We start from the raw sequence: 26,404 nt of genomic DNA, 5'->3' as shown, positions 1-26,404 counted from the left end.
AAACCGACAATCCACAAAAGCCAGCATGCTAGGCGAGGAGCTGCCTAAGCTAGCCAATGGGAGATACTGACCAGAGGGGGAAGTCCTCCCCTTTCTGGGAGATAGGCACCTAAATCCAGGAGGCAGGGAAGTGCCTAGCTCCATTTAGTAATCCACAAATAGGCACTCACTACCTGAAGTCAGTCAGCTTAGCTACCCTAAGGCATTACTCGTGAGAATAAGTTAGCTTCACACCACCCAAAAAAGCCACTGGAGATGGTGCTACTGCCCACTTTATAACTTTCAGTCCACTGATTATAGCACTCACTTGGGATGTGGGAGACCCCTGTTCAAATCCCCCTTCTCTGCCAGAGGGCGAGAAAGGATTTGAACAGCAGTATCCCACTTCTTAGAAAAGTGCTCTAACCACTGAGCTATGGAATATTCTGAGCTGGAATTCCTCAGTCTCTCCTGCTGAAGCTGTTCCACTGTGGATTAAAAAATGAAAGTGTGATTAGGGCAGGAGAACTGGACCCAGGTAGGTTCCCTAATCACTGGGCTACGGAGTCATTTGCTGCACCCCTTTTCTGGCCTAATGATTGCTCCTCCGTGCATAAAAACTTAAATAGTCGTAGTCTAGGGTTTAGGCATCTAAGTGCATTTCTGGATCCCACACAGAATTTTTGTATGCTTTAGACCTTCTCCATTTTCCCATCTCTTATCACTCTCTATCTAGGTACCATGAGTACATTTCTTTTCCATCTGTATTCACCACCTAAATATTTTATGTAGTTTTTACAATTTTGAACTTTTTTAAAAAAAATGTTCATTACAATACAAATTTAGTTTGTAGTTGTTCTCTCTTTTTTAATTATTTATTTTATTTTATTTCAGCTGTGTGTTACACTTTTCCTGGGACTAGTTGTAGGTGCCATTTTCTTTGGGATAAAAGATGATTTTACTGGTGTGCAAAACAGGTTAGTCAACTCAGGGAGTGAATATCAATGGGACTGACAAACCATGCTGTTACCATCATAAGATAATGAAAATTGTTGCAGCTGAAAATGAACTTTTCTTGTCTTTTGTGACATACCATAGCTACCACTTTAGAGCAAATGCATACTTGTAAATCATAAATTACAAAATAAGCGCTGGTCCTGCCATGAGCTCTCTGTGGCTAGATCCCTCCACCTGCATGGAGCTCACTGCAGACTCGAGGCCTAAGGTCCCATTTCTGCAACCCTTACTCATGTTGTCTACTACCTTGTGCAAGTAGTCCTGGTGAAATCATTGGGGCTACTTGCGTAGTAAGGTACTCTTCATTGCAAGGGTGGCAGCAATGGATCCCAAGTTTGCTGTGAAAGATTCCTGAAAATTATACAAAATATTAAAAATGCACAACTGTTCATTAACCACTTCAACAATTAAACAAACAGCATCTTGAAAGACTTCCCTGAGATAAAATTCAATGGCCAAATTTTTCAGACTTTAATTGCCTGAAGTTAGGCAACTAAAGCTGTGATTCTTCAAGCACTTATACACATGCTTAACTTTACAGAGGTGAACCTAAAGGGTCTGCTCTTGAGAATGAGGTTACTTGAGTATGTGTATGACTGGGGCCTAAATTTGTATTTGGTACCTAAATAAAAGTGGCCTGATTACCAGAGGGATTGAACATCTGCAACTGTGGGAGCTGTTGGTAGTCAGCACCTCTTAAAATCTGGCCATTTTTATTAAAGTGCCTCAGAACTGGTGTATGCCAGGGGCTTAAATTTGGCATCCACATTTGACAATTTTGGCCTTTCATTTTAGCAGGTAAACCCATCTCCAGTTGCTCATCATTTTCTCATATTCCGTGTAGACTGAAATTTTTGGTCTCATATTTGTGCTCAGTCCGAAGGTGATTTAAACAAAATATTGAGTAAAGTCAATCAAATCATTTTTCTTTATTTGATTCTGACAAGCAACAGATTTACCCATATATTCCAGTAATAAACATTGAACTCAGCTAGCTCAAGATTTGCTAAAGCTCCAGTCTTAGGGCCAAACCTGCTTCTGTTGAAGTTAATGAAAGTTTTACCATTAACTTCACCAGGAGTGGGATAAGTCCCTTAACTTGTTTAGTAGATCTCATGGAAACTTAAAAAATAATACAACTATGAAGAAAATTGGTTTAGCAGTTTGAATGAAGATGGTTTAAAACTTTTCTACCTGTTTTACCAAGCCTATTTTAAGGACACATTTATTCAGGATTCATGTACTAATGACATCCCACTTAATGACACCTTGCTTCTCTGGCGATAGGTTATTAAATGTTGTAAATTAGTTGAATAAGTCAACAAGACAAAAAAAGCATAATAAAATATACTTTGACCATTTCTATTTTGTAAAGAAATCTTAGTTATATAAATCCATCCTACAGATTACACCTTTAAATCTCTACAGAGAAGTAAGGAGAGACAGACAATTAGTGCATGAATTATGGAGTATGTGGAGTAGCAAAGCACATATTAGTGAATGCCAGTAGTTCTTTGGAAGAGTTTAGACATGGTCTATTGTAAAAACTACTGAAAATATATTCAAAATAATTGAATAAAGCACTTATGTAGCTGATTTTATAAGTGTAAATATTTGTTTTACCATAGAATTGGAGCAATGTTCTTCGTGACCACCAACCAGTGTTTCAGCAGTATTTCAGCTATTGAACTTTTCATTGTGGAAAAAAAGATATTTATGTAAGTAAAGCTTGATGTAACAGGTAACATTGCCTATTGTTAGCAAAGCTTATTCAACTGCTAATTTTTGTCTTCATCTAAATATGACAATTTAGTTATTCAAACTGGTCAAATTATTCACTGCAAGTAATATTCATTGCATATGTATTTTTTAAATCCTGTTTATGAGTTGTTTGAAAACCAATCATCATTTCTGTGGATGGTTTTGTCCATAAATGCTAATAGTTTGGATAAATACTATTTACATTGTGACTTGTTTGTGAACTGTTCACTTCTGTTATCAGAATCATATGGAGTTGATACTAATTGGGTACTTGGAACTTTACAGGCTTTATGAGTCACAAAATGAGAGAATTTCTATACGTTAAGTGTGTTTTGATGAGGTAAGATGTACACTAAAGACTGTGGGCCATACTTGGAGAGGTCTGTTGACACAATTGTGTTCAGCAATAGGCATGTATATTTGCGTATGTAATTATCAAAATTATAATGACATCTTATTGGTCATTTGCATGTGTAATTACAGTGTGTGCAGAAATGCATTCTTATTTTTCCATTTGGAACTGCATGCATGACTTATCAAAACCTGTCCATATGTGAAAATGATTTGATTGCTTTATAATTGATGTAATCTGTAATATGCTGTATATATTTCTGTGTTCTAGACATGAATATATCAGTGGGTACTACAGAGTGTCTGCATACTTCATCTCAAAGCTAATGGCTGATCTAATACCCATGAGGACTTTACCAAGCATCATCTTCACCTGTATAATTTATTTCATGTTAGGCAAGTGCCCTATTCACAAGCTGCATTAAAACTAAAAAGAAAATTGCTTCAGTACCAACAATGCACACTCATTTTATGCCTCTGTCAATCATTTCAGGTATCCAGGAGTAGGTTGGGTCAAATCTTCCTTCTTCCACTTTAAAAAAAAAATTTTTTTTTTCTGTTTAAACTCCATGTACCAATATGGCATTATTTCTTGGTGAGTGGAATGTCATGAGATTGCTATTGGTGCTGTTATGCAATTTGCTGGACTGGGCACACTTGCAAAATTTCAAGCACTCTTGTCACAGTCTGTGATATGTCCCATCTGCACTTTCCTTGGAAACAGGGGTTAAGTAGGGTGACCAGATGTTCTGATTTTATAGGGACAGTCCTGATATTTGAGTCTTTTTCTTATAGAGGCACCTATTACCCCTCACCCCAATCCTGATTTTTCACACTTGCTATCTGGTCACCCTAGGTTTAAGCGTCATTTATAGATGGCTCTGTCTCACTGGTTTCCATGCCGTTATCTTTTCTTTTAGTGACTTTTAATCATTCTATCACGAAATACTTTTCATTACAGTTGGCCATGCTGATAAAACCCCCCGTCAAAGAAAAGTGTGATTATAAAAACCTCAAGCTCCTGGGAACTGATATTAGCCTGCTCTTTTCAGTCATTTCCTCAGGTAGTAAGGACAATTTTAAAATTGCAGACATCCATTTTAGACCATTAATGCAGTTTCAGACACCATGCTCACTACACATTTCAGGAAGGTCAGATTGAAATATTTCATGGAGCAAGAAATTCAGACAAACTTTCAGGATGTTTCAAAACTTAATAATAATAAGATGTTAGCAGACAGAGGTGCTGGAACTAGGGGTGCTGGGGGTACTGCCACACCTCTTGGCTTCAAGTGGTTTCCATTATATACAGGTTTACAGCTTAGTTCAATGGCTCTCAGCACTCCCACTATACAAATTGTTCCAGCACCACTGTTATCAGAATGCAAGTACAGAACAAAAATCATCACTTGCTCTAGTCTGAGTTTTTCCCTTAAACAAACGAGACATTATGGCACTATTAGGATATACAGAGAGAACATTTACATGGCTGTGAAACAGGGGTGGTTCAGAAACTAATGCCTAATCTACAGCCGCCAATAACCCCTGACTCATGAGAGACCTGACCCCATTGGAAACAAGTGAAATACTATTGGATGTTTATGGCATGTGAGCTACTGCTGTATGGGGTAGGCATGAGCTGCTTCTTGTTCAGTTTTTCTGTGGTGAGCTTGAGCCCTTAGTGAATCAGGAAGTCTCCTCCTTTATCTTGTTTTGGCTGAGACACATGCAGCTTTTTCTCCTTCCATTTAATTGAAAAAGTCCATTACAATCCCCAAACTCCTTCCACAAATACACACATCAGTTCTATTCTAGACAAATCCCTAGTCTTTGTGCCCATGGGAATCTGAACTCCTTCCCACGACCAGCAAGGCATAGGAATTTGGGACACTGATCCTTGGTCCTTGCAGACAGTGATCCAAAATGTATGGTGTGGTGGTGAAAGGAGGGCAGATTTCCTTGAATTTGTCCTCCCATAAAATTTGTTCTCATAAGTGGGGCCAACTACATATATTAAGATAGTAAACATTGACTATGGTACAAGCACTTACAAAATTATACTGACAGCCTTCTTGTTCTGCTCCCTAAGGTTTGAAGCCACGAGCTGATGCTTTCTTTATAACGATGTTTACTATTATGATGGTATCCTACACGGCCACTGCTATGGCACTAGCAATTGCAACAGGACAGGATGTGGTAGCTGTAGCTAATCTACTCATGACCATCACGTTTGTTTTTATGATTGTGAGTAGCATTATTATGCTTTTATTTATTTAGATGTAAACCCAAGCAGCTGTGAAGTTCAGAGCCAGATTGAGATCTCAATTTGAATTCTGAAAAAAGATCAAGAATCTGGGGCTTTCATGTTCCACTTTGTCCCAATACATACATTAACAAAAAATCAAAGTTCAGGCTTGTTTCTGAACTTCTCCAGAAATTTGGGGTTAAGGTGGATTTTGGATCTGATGTTGTAGTTGGGGCCAAGTTTTAGTGATAAAAATAATGGGGAAGAAGAGGGGAGAGATCATGCCAGAGGTAGGAGTGGATGTGGTGTGGTGCATGATGCTCCGTCTGCTCTGCAACTAGTGCATAGTTCCCTGTAGGACTGTTGCAGCCAGCATGATTTAGAGAGGATGTTAGCTGATCTAGTGCTGAGGGAGCAGAGAAGTGGCTTACAGTCACATTTCCCCTGCTCTCCTCAGTTCAGCCACAGGTAAAGCCCACAGTCCCTTAAAATTATGAGACCATTAACTTACTAACCATCAACAAGGAACCCAACTATCTATTAATAGGCCACATACGAAAGAGATGCCAGTTGGCTGCAATGCAGTGTGGATAGAAGCATGTCCAGTTTTCCACCTGGGGAAACACCACATTGGACAGTGATCTCAGGGCTACTTGGGGAAAGTTTTCCCTGAACATGCTCGGTGTGGCTCTTCAAAAGTGCCTGTCTGCCTTGTTTTTGGTCCAGTTGCCATAAAGAAGCAAAGGCAGAAGTTGGAGAATAGAAAATACAATTTCATATTTTAAAAACCATAACTTAGCAAAAACCTAATTTGGGGTTCTCCCCTAACGACTAAAAGCATAGTACACCAGCAACCAACCTCTACTGAAGTTTACTTGTGTGCTCTGACTGGAGGATATAAACCCCTTATTATCCCCCAATGTAATACGACTCAGACTTCTATATAGCATATAGATTTAATGGGATTTACTTGTGCACATTTGATTAGTAATGGTGACTCTGGACTGAAACATTTTCCTGTGAAATGGGACTTAGATTTTTTTATTGTGTCTTTACTGTCTACAGATTTTCTCTGGGTTGTTGGTAAATCTTACAAGCATCATGTCTTGGCTTTCCTGGCTGCAGTATTTGAGCATCCCTCGATATGGCATGACAGTAAGTGCTATGTTTTCCGGTGCATTGTGTTTAGAAGCATTTGTCAAAAGGGACCATCTGAATCTGATGGGAGAAATGAATTCAGGTTTCATAGATTAGTGACCAAAGGGCAAGTTTTTGAAACATACTGAAATTAAAACTTGACATGGCATACTTTAGTCAGGTATAGAGTGACCAGATAGCAAATGTGAAAAAATCGGGACAGGGAATGGGGGGTAATAGGCACCTGTATAAGAAAAAGCCTTGATTATCAGGACTGTCCCTATAAAATCAGGACATCTGGTCCCCAAAGTCAGTTTATGGATACAGCAGGAGTTTATGGATACAGCAGCTAAAGGTGGTTGTAAGAGGTAAAAACAATGAGGAGTCCTTGTGGCACCTTAGAGACTAACACTTATTTGGGCATAAGTTTTTGTGGGCTAGAACCCACTTTATCAGATGAACCCTAAGCTTATGCCCAAATAAATGTGTTAGTCTCTAAGGTGCCACAAGGATTCCTCGTTGTTTTTGCTGATACATAATAACACGGCTACCATTCTGAAACCTGTAAGAGGTAAGTCTCTCCTATCTGCAAATGTTCAGAGATGTGCGGGTATTTAAATAACTATAAATATATCAGTTATAACTATATTAGGAAACAGTTTGCATAAAAACACTATATAAAATGAAACAGTATTGTATTACTTAAAAACAAAAGAATTTTTTCGTCTTTTAAATATTTGCTTCAATCACGCAGAATACTTAGCTTTTTAAAAAAAACCTGAAAGTGAATAGGTGGAATCATATGAGCAATTGCAGGAGTTGATAAGAGTTGGATCTTTTCCATCTCTAACTACTATGATCTTATTTTTTGGAAGCTGAGTCAGTAATGCAGTTATGATGGAAAATATGGAGTCTTTTGAAAGTGCTGGGTTAGATAGCTGTTGTATAGATGACCACTGTCATATGGGGTGCTGAATAAACTATATTCTTACATCATGTATACAACTATACTCTTACAACAAAATCAGCTATGACATAGGATAGAAAAGATGGATTTGTCTGAGATCATAAGCTATGATGCCATACAATTTTTGAAGATAAATTTGATTTTAGTAAGTATCTGATCCAGTTGGTTTGTCATCGCTTTAATAGTAATTCAGTTGTTTTTTTTTTCTTTCATCTTAAAAGGCTTTGCAAATTAATGAATTTACTGATCTGAAATTATGCACTGTTATCGCTAATACAAGTCAGACTGATACGAACTGCACAGAAGTTAGCCAACCGTAAGTATGTTTTTCATTAAAATGAATCCCACTACAATGCATCTACAAGATAGTAAGGTTTTATTTGAGTGCTAGAGAATTTGAAGTGGCATTCAGCATCTACAGTAGGATTCTTTAAAGTAATATTTCTTTAGTATTAAGAAAAAAGCATTTGGGTTTTTTTTTTGCATTGTATGTGCTAAGATAATATGCTACAGAGGCCATTAGCAAAAGAATCAGTAAAGATATTCATAGCAATATCGATATGCCTTTGTCATTTTGCATTCATTATGTCTATTAAAACAAAAACCCCACAAAACAGCGTCATACAACATGAAAAATAAAATTATTAATTGAAAAGAAAACGATCTCTTATCTTGGGTACCTATATGATCCCCTGACCACAGTATCTGACCACCTCACAGTCTTTAATGTAGTTATCCTCACAACACCACGGTGGAGAAAGGAAGTACTATTATGCCCCATTTTACAGACTGGGAAGGCACAGTGGGCATGTCTACACTGCATCTGGGAACAAGCCTCCCAGCCTGCAGCTATAGACTTGTGCTAATGGGACTCATGCTAGCATGCTAAAATTAGCTGTGTAGACATTGCACCTGGGTCTCCCAAGCTTGGGACGGGAGGCTTGAGAGCCTGAACAAGAATGTCAAAGCAATGTCCACACAGCTAGTTTTAGCGGATTAGCGTTAGCAGGTCTTGCGCAAGTCTGTGGACTCGGACTGGAAGGCTCATTCCCAGATGGAGTGTAGACATATGCAGTGAGACTAAGGCCTGGTCTACACTAGGAAATTAGATCAGTATATGTTCAGGGATGTGAAAAATCCACCCTGAGTGAAACAGTTAAACCAACATAATGATAGGTTTCAGAGTAGCAGCTGTGTTAGTCTGTATTTGCAAAAAGAAAAGGAGTACTTGTGGCACCTTAGAGATTAACAAATTTATTTGAGCATAAGCTTTCGTGAGCTACACAGCTCACTTCGTCAGATGCATTTGGTGGAAAATACAGTGGGGAGATTTATATACACACACAGAGAACATGAAACAATGGTTTTTATCATACACACTGTAAGGAGAGTGATCACTTAAGATGAGCCATCACCAGCAGCGGGGGAGGGGGGGAGAGGAAAACCTTTCATGGTGACAAGCAAGGTAGGCCATTTCCAGCAGTTAACAAGAACATCTGAGGAACAGTGGGGGGGGGGGGGGGGAAATAACATGGGGAAATAGTTTTACTTTGTGTAATGACTCATCCATGCCCAGTCTCTAGTCAAGCCTAAAGTTAATTGTATCCAGTTTGCAAATTAATTCCAATTCAGCAGTCTCTCATTGGAGTCTGTTTTTGAAGTTTTTTTGTTGAAGGATAGCCACCCTCAGGTCTGTAATCGAATGATCGGAGAGATTGAAATGTTCTCCGACTGGTTTTTGAATGTTATAATTCTCGACGTCTGATTTGTTCCTCAGATGTTCTTGTTAACTGCTGGAAATGGCCTACCTTGCTTGTCACCATGAAAGATTTTCCTCCTTTTTCCCCCCCTGCTGCTGGTGATGGCTTATCTTAAGTGATAAAACCCATTGTTTCATGTTCTCTGTGTGTGTATATATAAATCTCCCCACTGTATTTTCCACCAAATGCATCCGATGAAGTGAGCTGTAGCTCACGAAAGCTTATGCTCAAATAAATTTGTTAGTCTAAGGTGCCACAAGTACTCCTTTTCTTTTTAGTTAAACCAACTTAACCCCCAGTGTAGACAGTGCTAGGTTGATGGGAGAAATCTCCCGTCAACTTAGCTACTGCCCCCTTGGGGAGGTTGAGTACCTATGCCAATGAGAACCTCTCCTGTTGGGGTAGTTAGTGTCTTACCTGAAGTGCTTTGTGGTGCAGTTGCATCACTGCAGCATTTTAAATATAGATGCACCCTAAGTGACTTACCCAAAGTCACACACAAAAAAGTCTGTGGCAGAACTGGAAACTGAATTTGGGCTCCTCAGTCCCAGGCTAGCACCTTAACCACTGGACCACCCTTTCTGTGTAGTTTAATGTGTGTAAAGTGTTGTAATCTTATCTCAGGTCAATCAAGAGGAAAAAGTGGAATTTAAATCCTTGGGTTCTGGGGGTCAGGAGCTCCTGACATGAAATGTCTCCATGCATTTTTCTTAAGACTTGGCAGCTGCCAAAATGCCTTTGTTGTCATGTGGAATTCCAGTTTAAATGAACTTAATATAACATAACAGATACCTAACAAAGGATTCACTTTTAAAAATCTCTGCATATATTTTTAGGTATTGTACTGGAGAAGAATATTTGAAAAACCAAGGAATTGAGGCAACTTCCTGGGGCCTGTGGCAGAATCATGTGGCTCTTGCATGCATGACAATAATTTTCCTTACAATTTCTTATCTGAAACTGCACTTCATGAAAAAGTTATCTTAAAACAAAAAAGAGTAAATATAGTGTAATTCACACTGTTTGAATAGTTTTATAAGTTAGAAAACTGACTTGATTTTTTGTTAATAGTACTCTTTTGTATCTTTTACCTCTTGCCTCAAAATGTAACAAAGTTAACAAAAAAATCTTCAGCAATACTAAGTATTCATTGAAATGCACTTTCTTGAAATTTACAGTATGCCTGAATTTTCTTTGTCATGAAATGTACATAACAGTATTCATCTCTTCATCAGACCAATTGTAAAGTCAATTCTTTACTATATGCTATTTGTTAAAATACAGAACAATTATGAAATGGTAATAATTAATGGCTCTATCCACAACAAAAAGGTTCCATGGTTGGACACATTTTCTTAATTTTGCACATCCAGAGTGATACTCTGACAAAAAAGAAAATCTATTTTTAAGGTCTTGGAACACTAATTTTATCTCTCCTATTTCCCTCCTCCACATACATTCCACCACATCACAGTCATGTTTGCCATGCGCCAGATTTTGCCTGGTCCTTACATGGTTGCATAGCTGGTGGTGGTGAGGGGAAGACTAAGAAGCTGCCTAACCTTTGTGTACTCTGTATAAGAACTAGGAAGAATTGTAGCCCCTGCGGTTAGTTGTGGCATGCTGGGGCGGTCTTATTCCTTGCGGTGCACAGTGCCACAAAAGGACTTGGAGGAGCAGGCGGAGGGTGAGGTTATGGCTCTGCCCCGCCTCTCGCACCTGTTCACCGGTCAGATGTAAAATTGGTTTGCATGGTTTCAGTAACGCGGAAATATGTATTACTGAATACAAACCTTAACTATCACGCATGGGAAAAGGTGCATTAAAATATACATGCCAAATATAATGTATTTTTTCTTTGAACAGTATTTCAGTTAGGAACACAGAAATTACCATACAGCAACAGACCAATAATCTAGTTTGGTATCCTATTTCCATTGTGAGATTTGTTTAAAGTAAAGTAAATTTTTTTGGTTATTTTTATTTGTCTTCTGGTTTCTGAGCTCTTTGGGTGAATTTGCTTCATGTTTTCAAGCTTTATTCTGTAACCATATGGGCTAGAAACTTCTTTGAAGTGAGAGCTGAAATTCTCATGTAATCTCTTGATTCCGGTTGTTGAGGGTTTAAGGAAAACACCACGCATCACCAGACTCATGATCAAATCGTAAGAGCTGGCAACACTGTCTTAATAACATACTATAGCTGTAATACATTAATATGTAGTTTCTACAGGTAAATTAATTCTCACTTTATGTTGCATTTTAAATTTCCTTATGTCAAGTACCTCCTGTTTTTGTGTTATCTGAAGGGGTAGATGGTGTACCCTAACGATATTCTTCATTCTGTTAATTAATTTATATAACTGTTGTATTTATTCCTACTCTCCTTGAATGGAAGGCTTCTCAGTTCCTGTGCAACAAATTATCTTTGTTGTCCTTAGGATTTTTTCTGTTGCAGCTATAGTGTATCTTTTTAATGTGGTGACCAAAAATAAATATGTTATTCAAAGGACGTACTATCTGGTTATGATGGTATTACAATGCTTTCTGTATTCCACTATCCATCTTAGCAGAGCTTAACATTTTTTCCATTGTTGCACCTCTTCAGTGAGCTGCCTTCATATTTTTCACATGGTAATAATTTAAATTCGGTCACTATGTATGTGAAGTTCCCTCCAGTATGCATTACTGCCCTCGTCCATACTGAATTTTATTTAACATTGTGTGGCCCAATTACTTAATTGTGTTAGGTCCTTTTGAAATTGCACACAATCCTCTCTAGTCTTGACTAGTTTAAATAATTTTCTGTCAGCCACAAATTTTACTGTCTCAACATTTACTCTCTTCTAGATCCATAAATAAACTGATCACCACCAGTCGTGCTACTGACTCATTTTCTCTCTGTGAAATTTGTAATATGAAAAAAAATGTGTTAATAAGTTATAAAAGAATGTAAAAAGAACCCAATTCTGCAGCCCTTAGTGTTCAGTTGAGGTCAGTAGGGCTGCAGGATTGTGCCCAAATGTACTTGGGAATAGTTTTAGTTTGGTTTTCATTATCACTGATGTGTTCATGTCTTTCTCAATGGTGGAAAGAAAAGTTTGTGTCTGGGGCTTGAGAACATATGCATTGTCATTAGTGAAGCATCAGTAAAACACTTTTTTAAAAAAACTGAAGACCCCTTTTATATGCCCATGGGTTGTAATACACTGCAGCATGGTTTCCCCTGAAGTCCTAAAAGCTGGTATCCCACCATTTTTAATTTTCTTTACGGAAATCCTCTCTCCTCTTTATTTTAGGTTACTAGCAAAATAAATCAGGTCAGGTGTAGTTTTAAACTTTCCAAATGTCTCAGACCTTTGTTGTTGACATTAATTTTCTTTATATTTTAGCTACTGCTGTTTCCTAAAGTCATGGGGAGAAACCCAGCTACCATGTGTGAGTTCAAATCATAGTGATGTAACAGATAACATATAATTACAGTGTATTTTCTACCAAGGCATTTATCAAAAGTATGAAGCCATGTTTCATAACTGATTTTCTTAGCCCAGCAGAAGAATCTGTCCTATCTCGGGGCCTCTCCTTCTGCCCCTCCACCCCTACGAACATGATACAGTTCTGTGGTGACCTAGAATCCTATTTGCGAGTCTCTGACTCAAGGAATATTTCTAACACACCTCTGAACAAAATACTATCCCACAAAGACCTTCTTTTTGTAGTGTTGGTAGGAAGGATTCTGGGTGGACTCCTCCTGAAGGTTGAAACAGCAGACTGGACTTCTACATAAAGCGCTTCCGCTGACGTGCACGGGCTGAAATTGTGAAAAGCAGCATCACTTGCTCCATAACCTCAGCCATGCAGAACACAATGCCATCCACAGCCTCAGAAACAACTCTGACATCATAATCAAAAAGGCTGACAAAGGAGGTGCTGTTGTCATCATGAATAGGTCGGAATATGAATAAGAGGCTGCTAGGCAGCTCTCCAACACCACTTTCTACAAGCCACTACCCTCTGATCCCACTGAGAGTTACCAAAAGAAACTACAGCATTTGCTCAAGAAACTCCCTGAAAAAGCACAAGAACAAATCCGCACAGACACATCCCTGGAACCCTGACCAGGGGTATTCTATCTGCTACCCAAGATCCATAAACCTGGAAATCCTGGACGCCCCATCATCTCAGGCATTGGCACTCTGACAGCAGGATTGTCTGGCTATGTAGACTCCCTCCTCAGGCCCTACACTACCAGTACTCTCAGCTATCTTCGAGACACCACTGACTTCCTGAGGAAACTACAGTCCATTGGTGATCTTCCTGAAAACACCATCCTGGCCATTATGGATGTAGAAGCCCTCTATACCAACATTTCACACAAAAATGGACTACAAGCTGTCAGGAACAGTATCCCTGATAATGTCACGGCTAACCTGGTGGCTGAACTTTGTGACTTTGTCCTCATCCATAAACTATTTCACATTTTGGGACAACGTATACCTTCAAATCAGTGGCACTGCTATGGGTATCCGCATGGCCCCACAGTATGCCAACATTTTTATGGCTGACTTAGAACAACGCTTCCTCAGCTCTCGTTCCCTAATGCCCCTACTCTACTTGCGCTACATTGATGACATCTTCATCATCTGGACCCATGGAAAAGAAGCCCTTGAGGAATTCCACCATGATTTCAACAATTTCCATCACACCATCAACCTCCGCCAGTCCACACAAGAGATCCACTTCCTGGACACCATGCTGCTAATAAGCGATGGTCACATAAACACCACCCTATATCGGAAATCTACTGACCGCTATGCTTACCTACATGCCTCCAGCTTTCATCCAGACTACACCACATGATCCATTGTCTACAGCCAAGCTCTATGATACAACCGCATTTGCTCCAACCCCTCAGACAGAGACAAAACACCTACAAGATCTCTATCAAGCATTCTCACAACTAAAATACCCACCTGCTGAAGTGAAGAAACAGATTGACAGAGCCAGAAGAATACCCAGAATTTACCTACTACAGGACAGGCCCAACAAAGAAAACAACAGAACGCCACTAGCCATCACCTTCAGCCCCCAACTAAAACCTCTCCAACGCATCATCAAAGATCTACAACCTATCCTGAAGGATGACCCATCGTTCTCACAGATCTTGGGAGGCAGGCCAGTCCTTGCTTACAGACAGCCCCCCAATCTGAAGCAAATACTCACCAGCAACCACACACCACACAACAGAACCACTAACCCAGGAACCTATCCTTGCAACAAAGCCCGTTGCCAACTCTGTCCACATATCTATTCAGGGGATACCATCATAGGGCCTAATCACAGCAGTCACACTATCAGAGGCTCGTTCACCTGCACATCTACCAATGTGATATATGCTATCATGTGCCAGCAATGCCCCTACGCCATTTACATTGGCCAAACTGGACAGTTTCTACGTAAAAGAATAAATGGACATAAATCAGATGTCAAGAATTATAACATTCAAAAACCAGTCGGAGAACACTTCAATCTCTTTGGTCACTCGATTACAGACCTAAAAGTGGCAATTCTTCAACAACAACAACAACAAAAACTTCAAAACCAGACTCCAAGGAGAGACTGCTAAATTGGAATTAATTTGCAAACTGGATACAATTAACTTAGGCTTGAATAAAGACTGGGAGTGGATGTGTCATTACACAAAGTACAACTATTTCCCAAGTTTATTCCCCCCCCCACTGTTCCTCAGACATTCTTGTCAACTGCTGGAAATGGCTCACCTTGATTATCACTACAAAAGTGTTTCTCCCCCCCCCCGCCAGTAATAGCTCACCTTACCTGATCACTCTCATTACAGTGTGTATGATAAAACACATTGTTTCATGTTCTCTGTGTGTGTATATATAAATCTCTCCACTGTATTTTCCACCGAATGCATCCAACGAAGTGAGCTGTAGCTCACGAAAGCTTATGCTCAAATAAATTTGTTAGTCTCTAAGGTGCCACAAGTACTCCTTTTTTTTGCGGATACAGACTAACATGGCTGCTACTCTGAAACCTGATTTTATAACATAACAGTTTCATATGTTTCATAACACTGTTTCATAACAGTGTCTGATGGATGCTGGTACAATGATGGTTGCTCACTGTTGCACTATGCAATATATTGACATTCTGACTAGCATAGAGATCGCGCCTGTTTTCTTCGTTCAGTCACAGCAAGTCATCTCTGGAAAGTACAGTCTTTTAAAAACATATTGTGCATCTATGAATAAGCTGGTTTCTGAATGGTTGCAATTTTATTTTTAACCTTTTTGGGACTTAATGGTCAGTCCCACAGCAACGCAAGTGGCCGACACAATTTTCGGGTGGTATAACTGATTGTTACTTATTCATATGGTGTGTGTTTGTTCCATTAATTAAAATATAAAATGTACCTCTTAACATTCATTGAAGTGATTACAATAACACTATGTCCTATTTAAGTATTGTGTTTCCTTCAGACCTTGCACAAAATAAGCTGTTTTGTCAGAATCTCCATTCATATATCTCAACTGTACAGTACATGCAAATGATATATTCCTGTATAACAGAAGCAAACTTGTATGTAACATTGATATTTATTATGCAAAGCTTCTAAAAAATCATCTATCACAGTCAAGGTAAATTAACATCAAAGTAGCCGATAGCTCATCAAGGCCGTGGCCTTAAAATCAGCAGGTTCCTAAGCAAATGTCTATGGGGTGGTACCATGCTCACAAATAAAGCTTTTCTCTGACTGCGCCATTGATTTTAGTGAATTATTTTCCTAGTCCCTCTTTTGTTGTTAGAGCCGACCACTTACATGCGGTTCTTGAAATTGGCCTCACACATCTCCAAATGGGCAATATTAAAAGGAGAATACTGGATTTTATTTCACAGCTCTCCAGGACACCCGCATAGCTACCCTTGGCAGAACGTATTTCTCTCTATAAAAATACAATTGCAGTGAACAAGGCCGATGTTAATTTTTAAACATTGGAGGGGAATTTTCTATTTCCATTTTGTCAGTTGCACAAAAGGGCCCGCACGAGCCACACGCGTGCTCTCTGTCTCAGACGCTTTTATTGAGGGGGAGGGGGAGGGGCAGTGCGCGCAGGAGCGCGGCTTGGCGCGCAGAGCAAGGCCGCCCCCGCCCCCGCACGTCGGCTGCTGCCCTGGCCGGGCCGTTGAAACATGCGCGCGCTCCCAGGGGCAGCCGCCAGTGGCTTCCGTTAAAGCCGTTCCACTCTGCACGTGCGGGGTGGGGGGAGGGATTACACAGCTGCGCGCGCGCGCGGGGCTGCTTGAGAAGTAAGAACGGGGGCAACGGGCAGGCGCGAGCCTCCCACGCCAGGAGTCGCGTCCGATCGCATCAGCGCGAAGCGAGCACCCGCCAGCCTACTTCGCCACGCGCCTGCCCGCCCGCGCATGCTCCTCGCCGGCCCATTTGCCGCGCAGGCCAGTGCGGGGCGGTAGCAGGCGCTCCGCTGCCGCTGGGAGGGGCGGACTTGAGTCCGGAGCGGAGCGGGGCCGGCGTCCAGGAGCAGCTGAAAATCCAACGAGCACCGACCGCGTGAGCCGTGCAACGTAAGGGTGACGGTAACTGTGCTGCGGGGAGAGGGGTTCAACCTCACAGCTACACCCCACCCATCTACAACCCCCCCATCTACACCCTGCTCAGACACACCTACACCCCACCTATCTACAACCCCCCCATCTACACCCCGCTCAGACACACCTACACCCCACCCATCTACAACCCCCCCATCTACACCCCGCTCAGACACACCTACACCCCACCCATCTACAACCCCCCCATCTACACCCCACTCAGACACACCTACACCCCGTCCGCACCGCAACCAGCTAGACACCTACACCCCCCATCTACACCCCACTCAGACACACCTACACCCCACCATCTACAACCCCCCATCTACACCCCGCTCAGACACACCTACACCCCACCTATCTACAACCCCCCCATCTACACCCCGCTCAGACACACCTACACCCCACCCATCTACAACCCCCCCATCTACACCCCGCTCAGACACACCTACACCCCACCCATCTACAACCCCCCCATCTACACCCCACTCAGACACACCTACACCCCGTCCGCACCGCAACCAGCTAGACACCTACACCCCCCATCTACACCCCACTCAGACACACCTACACCCCACCCATCTACAACCCCCCCATCTACACCCCACTCAGACACACCTACACCCCACCCATTTACAACCCCCCATCTACACCCCACTCATCTACAACCCCCCCATCTACACCCCACTCAGACACACCTACACCCCGTCCGCACCGCAACCAGCTAGACACCTACACCCCCCATCTACACCCCACTCAGAAACACCTACACCCCCCCATCTACACCCCGCTCAGACACACCTACACCCCACCCATCTACAACCCCCCATCTACACCCCGCTCAGACACACCTACACCCCACCCATCTACAACCCCCCCATCTACACCCCACTCAGACACACCTACACCCCGTCGGCACCGCAACCAGCTAGACACCTACACCCCCCATCTACACCCCACTCAGACACACCTACACCCCACCCATCTACAACCCCCCCATCTACACCCCGCTCAGACACACCTACACCCCGTCGGCACCGCAACCAGCTAGACACCTACACCCCCCATCTACACCCCACTCAGACACACCTACACCCCACCCATCTACAACACCCCCATCTACACCCCGCTCAGACACACCTACACCCCGTCCGCACCGCAACCAGCTAGACACCTACATGCCCATCTACACCCCACTCAGACACACCTACACCCCACCCATCTACAAACCCCCCATCTACACCCCACTCAGACACACCTACACCCGTCCGCACCGCAACCAGCTAGACACCTACACCCCCCATCTACACCCCACTCAGACACACCTACACCCCGTCCGCACCGCAACCAGCTAGACACCTACACCCCCCATCTACACCCCACTCAGACACCTACACCCCACCCATCTACAACCCCCCCATCTACACCCCACTCAGACACACCTACACCCCGTCCGCACCGCAACCAGCTAGACACCTACACCCCCCAATCTACACCCCACTCAGACACACCTACACCCCACCCATCTACAACCCCCCCATCTACACCCCACTCAGACACACCTACACCCCCCCCCATCTACAACCCCCCCCATCTACACCCCACTCAGACACACCTACACCCCGTCCGCACCACAACCAGCTAGACACATACACCCCCCATCTACACCCCAATCAGACACACCTACACCCCACCCATCTACAACCCCCCATCTACACCCCGCTCAGACACACCTACACCCCGTCCGCACCACAACCCGCTAGACACCTACACCCCCCATCTACACCCCACTCAGACACACCTACACCACACCCATCTACAACCCCCCCATCTACACCCCGCTCAGACACACCTACACCCCGTCCGCACCGCAACCAGCTAGACACCTACACCCCCCATCTACACCCCACTCAGACACACCTACACCCCAACCCATCTACAACCCCCCCATCTACACCCCACTCAGACACACCTACACCCCACCATCTACAACCCCCCCATCTACACCCCGCTCAGACACACCTACACCCCGTCCGCACCGCAACCAGCTAGACACCTACACCCCCCATCTACACCCCACTCAGACACACCTACACCCCACCCATCTACAAACCCCCCCATCTACACCCCACTCAGACAGACCTACACCCCGTCGGCACGCAACCAGCTAGACACCTACACCACCCATCTACACCACACTCAGACACACCTACACCCCACCCATCTACAACACCCCCATCTACACCCCGCTCAGACACACCTACACCCCGTCCGCACCGCAACCAGCTAGACACCTACACGCCCATCTACAACCCACTCAGACACACCTACACCCCCACCCATCTACAACCCCCCATCTACACCCCACTCAGACACACCTACACCCCGTCCGCACCGCAACCAGCTAGACACCTACACCCCCCATCTACACCCCACTCAGACACACCTACACCCCGTCCGCACCGCAACCAGCTAGACACCTACACCCCACCCATCTACAACCCCCCCATCTACACCCCACTCAGACACACCTACACCCCGTCCGCACCGCAACCAGCTAGACACCTACACCACCCATCTACACCCCACTCAGACACACCTACACACCACCCATCTACACCCCCCATCTACACCCCACTCAGACACACCTACACCCCACCCATCTACACCCCACTCAGACACACCTACAACCCGTCCGCACCACAACCAGCTAGACACCTACACCCCCCCATCTACACCCCACTCAGACACCTACACCACACCCATCTACACCCCCCATCATTACACCCCTCTCAGGACACACTTACACCCCGTTCCGCACCACTATATCCCAGCTAGACAATACACCCCCATCTACCCCTCACCCTCAGACACACCGACACCCCACCCATCTACAACCCCCCCCATCTACACCCCACTCAGACACACCTACACCCCGTCGGCACCGCAACCAGCTAGACACCTACACCCCCCATCTACACCCCACTCAGACACACCTACACCCCACCCATCTACAACACCCCCCATCTACACCCCGCTCAGACACACCTACACCCCGTCCGCACCGCAACCAGCTAGACACCTACACGCCCATCTACACCCCACTCAGACACACCTACACCCCACCCATCTACAACCCCCCATCTACACCCCACTCAGACACACCTACACCCCGTCCGCACCGCAACCAGCTAGACACCTACACCCCCCCATCTACACCCCACTCAGACACACCTACACCCCGTCCGCACCGCAACCAGCTAGACACCTAGACCCCCCATCTACACCCCACTCAGACACCTACACCCCACCCATCTACAAACCCCCCCATCTACACCCCACTCAGACACACCTACACCCCGTCCGCACCGCAACCAGCTAGACACCTACACCCCCCATCTACACCCCACTCAGACACACCTACACCCCAACCCATCTACAACCCCCCCCATCTACACCCCACTCAGACATACCTACACCCCACCTATCTACAACCCCCCCATCTACACCCCACTCAGACACACCTACACCCCGTCCGCACCACAACCAGCTAGACACCTACACCCACCATCTACACCCCACTCAGACACACCTACACCCCACCCATCTACAACCCCCATCTACACCCAGCTCAGACACACCTACACCCCGTCCGCACCACAACCAGCTAGACACCTACACCCCCCATCTACACCCCACTCAGACACACCTACACCCCACCCATCTACAACCCCCCATCTACACCCACTCAGACACACCTACACCCCGTCCGCACCGCAACCAGCTAGACACCTACACCCCCCATCTACACCCCACTCAGACACACCTACACCCCACCCATCTACAACCCCCCCATCTACACCCCACTCAGACATACCTACACCCCACCTATCTACAACCCCCCCCATCTACACCCCACTCAGACACACCTACACCCCGTCGGCACCGCAACCAGCTAGACACCTACACCCCCCATCTACACCCCACTCAGACACACCTACACCCCCACCCATCTACAACCCCCCCATCTACACCCCAGACATACCTACACCCCACCTATCTACAACCCCCCCCATCTACACCCCACTCAGACACACCTACACCCCGTCCGCACCACAACCAGCTAGACACCTACACCCCCATCTACACCCCCACTCAGACACACCTACACCCCACCCATCTACAACCCCCCCCATCTACACCCCGCTCAGACACACCTACACCCCGTCCGCACCGCAACCAGCTAGACACCTACACCCCCCATCTACACCCCACTCAGACACACCTAACCCCACCCATCTACAACCCCCCCATCTACACCCCGCTCAGACACACCTACACCCCGTCCGCACCGCAACCAGCTAGACACCTACACCCCCCATCTACACCCACTCAGACACACCTACACCCCACCCATCTACAACCCCCCCATATACACCCCGCTCAGACACACCTACACCCCGTCCGCACCGCAACCAGCTAGACACCTACACCCCCATCTACACCCCACTCAGACACACCTACACCCCCCCCATCTACAACCCCCCCAATCTACACCCCACTCAGACACACCTACACCCCGTCCGCACCACAACCAGCTAGACACCTACACCCCCCATCTACACCCCACTCAGACACACCTACACCCCACCCATCTACAACCCCCCCATCTACACCCCGCTCAGACACACCTACACCCCGTCCGCACCGCAACCAGCTAGACACCTACACCCCCCATCTACACCCACTCAGACACACCTACACCCCACCCATCTACAACCCCCCATCTACACCCCACTCAGACACACCTACACCCCGTCCGCACCGCAACCAGCTAGACACCTACACCCCCCATCTACACCCCACTCAGACACACCTACACCCCACCCATCTACAACCCCCCCATCTACACCCCACTCAGACACACCTACACCCCGTCGGCACCGCAACCAGCTAGACACCTACACCCCCCATCTACACCCCACTCAGACACACCTACACCCCACCCATCTACAACCCCCCCATCTACACCCCGCTCACACACCTACACCCCGTCCGCACCGCAACCAGCTAGACACCTACACCCCCATCTACACCCCACTCAGACACACCTACACCCCACACATCTACAACCCCCCCATCTACACCCCACTCAGACACACCTACACCCCGTCCGCACCGCAACCAGCTAGACACCTACACCCCCCATCTACACCCCACTCCGACACACCTACACCCCACCCATCTACAACCGCCCCATCTACACCCCACTCAGACACACCTACACCCCGTCCGCACCACAACCAGCTAGACACCTACACCCCCCATCTACACCCCACCCATCTACAACCCCCCATCTACACCCCGCTCAGACACACCTACACCCCATCCGCACCGCAACCAGCTAGACACCTACACCCCCCCATCTACACCCCACTCAGACACACCTACACCCCACCCATCTACACCCCACTCAGACACACCTACACCCCGTCGGCACCGCAACCAGCTAGACACCTACACCCCCCATCTACACCCCACTCAGACACACCTACACCCCACCCATCTACAACCCCCCCATCTACACCCCGTCAGACACACCTACACCCCGTCCGCACCGCAACCAGCTAGACACCTACACCCCATCTACACCCCACTCAGACACACCTACACCCCACCCATCTACAACCCCCCCCATCTACACCCCACTCAGACACACCTACACCCCGTCCGCACCACAACCAGCTAGACACCTACACCCCCCCATCTACACCCCACTCAGACACACCTACACCCCGTCCGCACCGCAACCAGCTAGACACCTACACCCCCCCATCTAGAATCATAGAATCATAGAATATCAGGGTTGGAAGGGACCCCAGAAGGTCATCTAGTCCAACCCCCTGCTCAAAGCAGGACCAAGTCCCAGTTAAATCATCCCAGCCAGGGCCTTGTCAAGCCTGACCTTAAAAACCTCTAAGGAAGGAGATTCTACCACCTCCCTAGGTAACGCATTCCAGTGTTTCACCACCCTCTTAGTGAAAAAGTTTTTCCTAATATCCAATCTAAACCTCCCCCATTGCAACTTGAGACCATTACTCCTCGTTCTGTCATCTGCTACCATTGAGAACAGTCTAGAGCCATCCTCTTTGAAACCCCCTTTCAGGTAGTTGAAAGCAGCTATCAAATCCCCCCTCATTCTTCTCTTCTGCAGACTAAACAATCCCAGCTCCCTCAGCCTCTCCTCATAAGTCATGTGCTCTAGACCCCTAATCATTTTTGTTGCCCTTCGCTGTACTCTTTCCAATTTATCCACATCCTTCCTGTAGTGTGGGGCCCAAAACTGGACACAGTACTCCAGATGAGGCCTCACCAGTGTCGAATAGAGGGGAACGATCACGTCCCTCGATCTGCTCGCTATGCCCCTACTTATACATCCCAAAATGCCATTGGCCTTCTTGGCAACAAGGGCACACTGCTGACTCATATCCAGCTTCTCGTCCACTGTCACCCCTAGGTCCTTTTCCGCAGAACTGCTGCCGAGCCATTCGGTCCCTAGTCTGTAGCGGTGCATTGGATTCTTCCATCCTAAGTGCAGAACCCTGCATTTATCCTTATTGAACCTCATTAGATTTCTTTTGGCCCAATCCTCCAATTTGTCTAGGTCCTTCTGTATCCTATCCCTCCCCTCCAGCGTATCTACCACTCCTCCCAGTTTAGTATCATCCGCAAATTTGCTGAGAGTGCAATCCACACCATCCTCCAGATCATTTATGAAGATATTGAACAAAACGGGCCCCAGGACCGACCCCTGGGGCACTCCACTTGACACCGGCTGCCAACTAGACATGGAGCCATTGATCACTACCCGTTGAGCCCGACAATCTAGCCAGCTTTCTACCCACCTTATAGTGCATTCATCCAGCCCATACTTCCTTAACTTGCTGACAAGAATGTTGTGGGAGACCGTGTCAAAAGCTTTGCTAAAGTCAAGAAACAATACATCCACTGCTTCCCTTCATCCACAGAACCAGTAATCTCATCATAAAAGGCGATTAGATTAGTCAGGCATGACCTTCCCTTGGTGAATCCATGCTGACTGTTCCTGATCACTTTCCTCTCCTCTAAGTGCTTCAGGATTGATTCTTTGAGGACGTGCTCCATGATTTTTTCCAGGGACTGAGGTGAGGCTGACCGGCCTGTAGTTCCCAGGATCCTCCTTCTTCCCTTTTTAAAGATGGGCACTACATTAGCCTTTTTCCAGTCATCCGGGACTTCCCCCGTTCGCCACGAGTTTTCAAAGATAATGGCCAAGGGCTCTGCAATCACAGCCGCCAATTCCCTCAGCACTCTCGGATGCAATTCGTCCGGCCCCATGGACTTGTGCACGTCCAGCTTTTCTAAATAGTCCCTAACCACCTCTATCTCTACAGAGGGCTGGCCATCTCTTCCCCGTTTTGTGTTGCCCAGCACAGCAGTCTGGGAGCTGACCTTGTTAGTGAAAACAGAGGCAAAAAAAAGCATTGAGTACATTAGCTTTTTCCACATCCTCTGTCACTAGCTTGCCTCCCTCATTCAGTAAGGGGACCACACTTTCCTGGCTTTCTTCTTGTTGCCAACATACCTGAAGAAACCCTTCTTGTTACTCTTGACATCTCTTGCTAGCTGCAGCTCCAGGTGCGATTTGGCCCTCCTGATATCTTTCCTACATGCCCGAGCAATATTTTTATACTCTTCCCTGGTCATATGTCCAACCTTCCACTTCTTGTAAGCTTCTTTTTTATGTTTAAGATCCGCTAGGATTTCACCATTAAGCCAAGCTGGTCGCCTGCCATATTTACTATTCTTTCGACTCATCGGGATGGTTTGTCCCTGTAACCTCAACAGGGATTCCTTGAAATACAGCCAGCTCTCCTGGACTCCCTTCCCTTTCATGTTAGTCCCCCAGGGGATCCTGGCCATCTGTTCCCTGAGGGAGTCAAAGTCTGCTTTCCTGAAGTCCAGGGTCCGTATCCTGCTGCTTACCTTTCTTCCCTGCGTCAGGATCCTGAACTCAACCAACTCATGGTCACTGCCTCCCAGATTCCCATCCACTTTTGCTTCCCCCACTAATTCTACCCGGTTTGTGAGCAGCAGGTCAAGAAAAGCGCTCCCCCTAGTTGGCTCCCCTAGCACTTGCACCAGGAAATTGTCCCCTACGCTTTCCAAAAACTTCCTGGATTGTCTATGCACCGCTGTATTGCTCTCCCAGCAGATATCAGGAAAATTAAAGTCACCCATGAGAATCAGGGCATGCGATCTAGTAGCTTCCGTGAGTTGCCGGAAGAAAGCCTCATCCACCTCATCCCCCTGGTCCGGTGGTCTATAGCAGACTCCCACCATGACATCACTCTTGTTGCACACACTTCTAAACTTAATCCAGAGACACTCAGGTTTTTTCCACAGTTTCGTACCGGAGCTCTGAGCAGTCATACTGCTCCCTTACATACAGTGCTACTCCCCCACCTTTTCTGCCCTGCCTGTCCTTCCTGAACAGTTTATAACCATCCATGACTGTACTCCAGTCATGTGAGTTATCCCACCAAGTCTCTGTTATTCCAATCACGTCATAATTCCTTGACATCACCAGGACCTCCAGTTCTCCCTGCTTGTTTCCAAGGCTTTGTGCATTTGTATATAAGCACTTGAGATAACCTGTTGATCGCCCCTCATTCCCAGTATGAGGCAGGAGCCCTCCCCTCACAGACCTTCCTGCCTGTGCTTCCTCCCGGTATCCCGCTTTCCCACTTACCTCAGGGCTTTGGTCTCCTTCCCCCGGTGAACCTAGTTTAAAGCCCTCCTCACTAGGTTAGCCAGCCTGCTGGCAAAGATGTTCTTCCCTCTCTTCGTAAGATGGAGCCCGTCTCTGCCCAGCACTCCTCCTTCATGGAACACCATCCCATGGTCAAAGAATCCAAAGCCTTCTCTCCGACACCACCTGCGTAGCCATTCGTTGACCTCCACGATTCGACGGTCCCTACCCAGGCCTTTTCCTTCCACGGGGAGGATGGACGAGAACACCACTTGCGCCTCCAACTCCTTTATCCTTCTTCCCAGAGCCACGTAGTCCGCAGTGATCCGCTCAAGGTCATTCTTGGCAGTATCATTGGTGCCCACGTGGAGAAGCAGGAAGGGGTAGCGATCCGAGGGCTTGATGAGTCTCGGCAGTCTCTCCGTCACATCACGAATCTTAGCCCCTGGCAAGCAGCAGACTTCTCGGTTTTCCCGGTCAGGGCGGCAGATAGATGACTCAGTCCCCCGGAGGAGAGAGTCCCCGACCACCACCACCCGCCTTCTCCTCTTGGGAGTGGTGGTCGTGGAACCCCCAACCTCAGGACATCGCATCTCATGCCTCCCAACCAGCGGAGTCTCCTTCCGCTTTCTCCCCCCAGACATATCATCTGGTCCACTCTCCGCATTGGTACCTGTGGAGAGAACATGAAAGCGGTTAGTTACCTGTGTCTGTGTTACTGGAACCCGGACATTCCGCTTACCTCTTCTGGAGGTCACATGTTGC

The 26,404-nt window shown here is 46.0% G+C and overlaps 1 protein-coding gene across 7 annotated transcripts in view; it reads left to right on the top strand.

Annotated features, from left to right (window-relative positions):
- Positions 1-12,377, top strand: part of LOC119854430 (broad substrate specificity ATP-binding cassette transporter ABCG2-like) — a 41,541-nt gene extending 29,164 nt beyond the window's left edge. For 4 of the 7 annotated variants that reach the window (XM_043513502.1, XM_038398813.2, XM_043513504.1 and 1 more), the window contains 7 exons: positions 874-956; positions 2,625-2,714; positions 3,380-3,504; positions 5,198-5,352; positions 6,419-6,508; positions 7,679-7,773; positions 10,054-12,377. In XM_043513502.1, the coding sequence (XP_043369437.1) occupies positions 874-956; positions 2,625-2,714; positions 3,380-3,504; positions 5,198-5,352; positions 6,419-6,508; positions 7,679-7,773; positions 10,054-10,204 (789 nt within the window). In that variant the 3' untranslated portion in view covers positions 10,205-12,377. Of the gene's footprint in view, positions 1-873; positions 957-2,624; positions 2,715-3,379; positions 3,505-5,197; positions 5,353-5,385; positions 5,558-6,418; positions 6,509-7,678; positions 7,774-10,053 lie in introns of those variants that run through there. The other 3 variants (XR_006280940.1, XR_006280941.1, XM_043513506.1) reach the window with 3 other exon arrangements.
- The last annotated feature ends 14,027 nt before the right edge of the window (positions 12,378-26,404 follow it).

This window comes from Dermochelys coriacea, chromosome 4 (assembly GCF_009764565.3).
Source record: "Dermochelys coriacea isolate rDerCor1 chromosome 4, rDerCor1.pri.v4, whole genome shotgun sequence".
Classification (NCBI taxonomy): Eukaryota; Metazoa; Chordata; order Testudines; family Dermochelyidae; genus Dermochelys; species Dermochelys coriacea.
Note: the sequence above shows the minus strand (reverse complement) of the source record. Positions and strands in the feature narration are given on the sequence as shown.